Source organism: Mandrillus leucophaeus, unplaced genomic scaffold (genome assembly GCF_000951045.1).
Source record: "Mandrillus leucophaeus isolate KB7577 unplaced genomic scaffold, Mleu.le_1.0 Scaffold286, whole genome shotgun sequence".
NCBI classification, from domain to species: Eukaryota; Metazoa; Chordata; class Mammalia; order Primates; family Cercopithecidae; genus Mandrillus; species Mandrillus leucophaeus.
The window spans coordinates 892,617-896,221 of NW_012102987.1; the positions used below are offsets into that span (position 1 = coordinate 892,617).

Consider the following 3,605-nt stretch of genomic DNA (forward strand, 5'->3'; position numbering starts at 1 on the left):
CCTGTAATCCCAGCTACTCAGGAGGCTGAGGCAGGAGAATCACTTGAACCCAGGAGGTGGAGGTTGCAGTGATCAGAGATCTTGCCGCTGCACTCCAGCCTAGGTGACAGAGCGGTGCTCTGTCTCAAAAAAACAGGAAAAAAAAGCAAAAGGAAGTTTGTGAGATACAGAAATTTGCTGTGGAATTTGCATCTATTTGAATAGCCAAAAATTATTATAAATAACTTATAATTTTATTTTATTACTGTAACATTTTGTAGTTTGCCTGGTAATTTTCTTAATTAGATAATTTGATCTAATTACCTGAAGCTTTAGTAATAAAGAACTAAAATTTTTCATCAGTTACCACATTTTGTTTTTAGCTGTAAGAGGTCAGTAGTTCACAATATTGAGGCTAAAGATTAAACAAGGGTGCCAGGTTCACAGAGATATTAATCTGGATGAGGGAGGCAAAGGAAATTACATTCATTAGGCATAGAAATTAAAAAGTCATTCAACTGTTAGTTCAGGAGAGCCATTCTTTCATTGCTTATCTTTTGCTCTTTCAAAATGAGGTTGACCACAAATGAGTCTGGGGGGCAGTGATGTGGGATCATGACTTCTGCAGGGGTAGGCTTTTCCGCTTTTCCTGTGTCCATCTGCTGTTTTTTTTTCCGAAAGAGGCTCTCGCTCTGTTGCCCAGGCTAGAGTGCAGTGACACGATCGTAGCTCACTGCAGCCTCCAACTCCCAGGCTCCAGCGATCCTCCTGCCTCAGCTCCTAAGTAGCTAAGACAAACGGCACACGCCACCACAACAGGCTAATTAAAAACTTTTTGTTTGTAGAGATAGGGTCTCATTATGTTGCCCAGGTTCTTCTTGAACTTCTGGCCTCAAATGATCCTCTCGTCGCAGCCTCTGAAAATGCTGGGATCACCAGTGCAAGCCACCCTACCTGCGTGTTTCTTCTTTTTGTCAAAGCACTTACAATCTTTTTGTCATGAAGTTAGTCACAGTAGGATTACTTTTTGTTTCATAGTTAATGACCGAAAATTTCAGGAGGAAAAATTACTAAGACCTCTTAAGTATTTTTTAGAAATATGTTGAATGCTTGAAAGCTTTCTTTCAGGCAAAGAGCTCCTTTCTGTCTGAGCCGTAAGAACATGCTAAAACCAGTTCATAAGGATGGAATCCTCAGCTCCCATGTGTGGCATTCTCAGGTGCACACACTGGCAGTGTGGCCATGTCAGCAGTGTGGCAGAGACCTACATGTCACTAGTAGTGACAGGCTGACTGTAAGCTGGGTGTCTGCTTGCCTCCAGTGTGTTCATTCTCTGACGTGTGTATTTCTTTTGTTTCTAGCTCTCGAGCTCATTCCCCCATGATCGCTGTAGGAAGTGATGACAGTAGCCCCAACGCAATGGCCAAGGTTCAGATTTTTGAATATAATGAAAACACCAGGTCAGTCCTGCTTTGGTTTTAATAATTGTTCAGAATTGCATTTCAGTTTTTTAAAATGTTATTTCTTTATTCATTTACAGAATTATGTATCATTCGTCATATGTTTGCTGATTTACTATAATATAGCAAGTTCTGTGCTAGGCTGTGATAGTACAGGCATGAGTGATAAAGAGGAGAAGGTAGACCAGCCTGGCCAATATGGTGAAACCCCGTGTCTGCTAAAAGTACAAAAAATTAGCCAGGTGTGGTGGCAGGTGCGTGTAATCCCAGCTACTCAGGAGACTGAGGCAGGAGAATCACTTGCACCTGGGAGGCGGAAGTTGCAGTGAGCTGAGATCGTGCTATTGCACTCCAGCCTGGGCAACAGGAGCAAAACTGCCTCAAAAAAAAAAAAAAAAAAAAAAAGAGGGGAAGGTAATTGATCTCCCAGTACTTACCATCTTGCAGTGAAACAATCATAGTAAAAAACAGTGATGAATTTTATGAAGTGGAAGAATCAGGGTGCTAAAGAGCTTACACCTGGGGAACCTAATCTGATTTAGAGACTAGGAAGGTTCACCTAGAAGATGACCTATAGGATGAGTAGAAGTTAGCCAGACAGAGGGCAGAAGCACTCCTGGTGGAGAAAATTGCATGTGGTAAGGCCCGTGAGCAACAGAGAGGGAGTATATTTATACTGTGATTGGAACATACTGGGCAAAAGTGAGTGTGGAGAGAAATAGGCAAGACTTGTATCTATAAGAAGTAGTGTCCTGTGTTTCAGTTTTATCTTACAGGTAATGTGAATAGGGAATAATGGGATCAGATGGATCTTCCATAGATGTGACAAGTGTGTTGGAGGGAAACATGGTGGGTTCAGGGCTTGGATGCTGTGAAGACAGTCCAGGTTGGGGAGTACGTGGCTTTGGGATAGTAGTAGCAGTGGCATGGAGGTAAGTGGACAACTTGAGAATAATTGAGAAGTGGAATCAATAGGACCTGGTGATTGATTGGATATGAGAATTGAAGGAGAAGGAAGCAAGTGTTAAAATGTTTATTTCTAAGGTTCTGGCCTAAGAGTTCAGTGTGTAATTTCGTTGTGTGTAATTTCTTGAGATAAGGAACTCTGGGAACAAGGCAGATTTGGGTAGAGTGTAGCAGCATGTGAAGGTAAGTTAATTTTGGTCATGCTGAGATACAAGTGTCTGCAAAGCTTTTGACAGCCAAAAGCACTGTCTCAGAGGCACACTACTCAGTCTTACGGGAGAGGAGAGCACCTGTCACATGATCAGATGGGTTTCACAGGTACTAGACAAAATTCTTGGGTCTAATAGTCAGATCTTAGGCAGGGCCAACATTAGAGAAGGAACTAGTGTTACTCCCGTGGACTCTGCACTTCCAAATGTTACCATCTGAGTTGCCAAAGAGATCTTATACCTTCTGCCTTCCTAGATTTTTGATGTCTGCAGAGAGGCTTGGTCTTCAACAGTGCTGTCCGGTAGAACATGCTGCTGTGATGGGAAATGGTGTTAGAGATTTTCATGGTTTTTTAAGCTGTGAAAGCTATGAGCCCTATTATATAGCACATTTTATAGAGGCTTCATGAAGTGTTGGGCTTGTTAAGTAAATTTCAACCTCAGCTGAGCAGAATGAATATGTAGACATAAGCCCGAAACTTAAAAGGTGTATCATTGGCCAGGGGAGGTGACTCATGCCTGCAGTCCCAGCACTTTGGGAGGCCGAGGTGGCTGGGTCGCTTGAGTCTAGGAATTGAAGACCAGCCTGGACAACATGGTGAAACCCTTTTGCTACAAAAAGTACAAAAACTAGCTGTGGGGATGGTGGCGTACGCCTGTAGTTCCAGCTACTTGGGAGGCTGAGGTGGGAGGATCACCTGAGCCTGGGAGGTCGAGGCTGCGGTAGGTCAAAATTGCACCACTTCACTCCAGCAGTGTCAAAAAAAAAATTCTAAAACATAGGAAAAGAAAATGTATTTCGTAAATAAGATTGGAGTAAAAAGATAAATAACTTGCAGTTAGTTCTGAAAGAAAATACAGGGAAATAGAAATTACCTAATTTTTTTTTTTTTTTTTTTTGAGGTAGAATCTCAGTCTGTCGCCCAGGCTGGAGTGCAGTGGCACAATCTTGGCTCACTGCAACCTCTGCCTCCTGGGTTCAAGTGATTCT

General features: G+C 42.5%; 1 protein-coding gene across 1 annotated transcript in view; it reads left to right on the forward strand.

Moving 5' to 3' along the window:
- The window catches only part of SEH1L (SEH1-like (S. cerevisiae)), a 55,664-nt gene that overhangs the window by 38,162 nt on the left and 13,897 nt on the right, over nt 1-3,605 (forward strand). Inside the window, exon 5 of the mRNA XM_011985551.1 lies at nt 1,341-1,439. Within this exon, the coding sequence (XP_011840941.1) occupies nt 1,341-1,439 (99 nt within the window). The remainder of the gene's footprint in view (nt 1-1,340; nt 1,440-3,605) is intronic.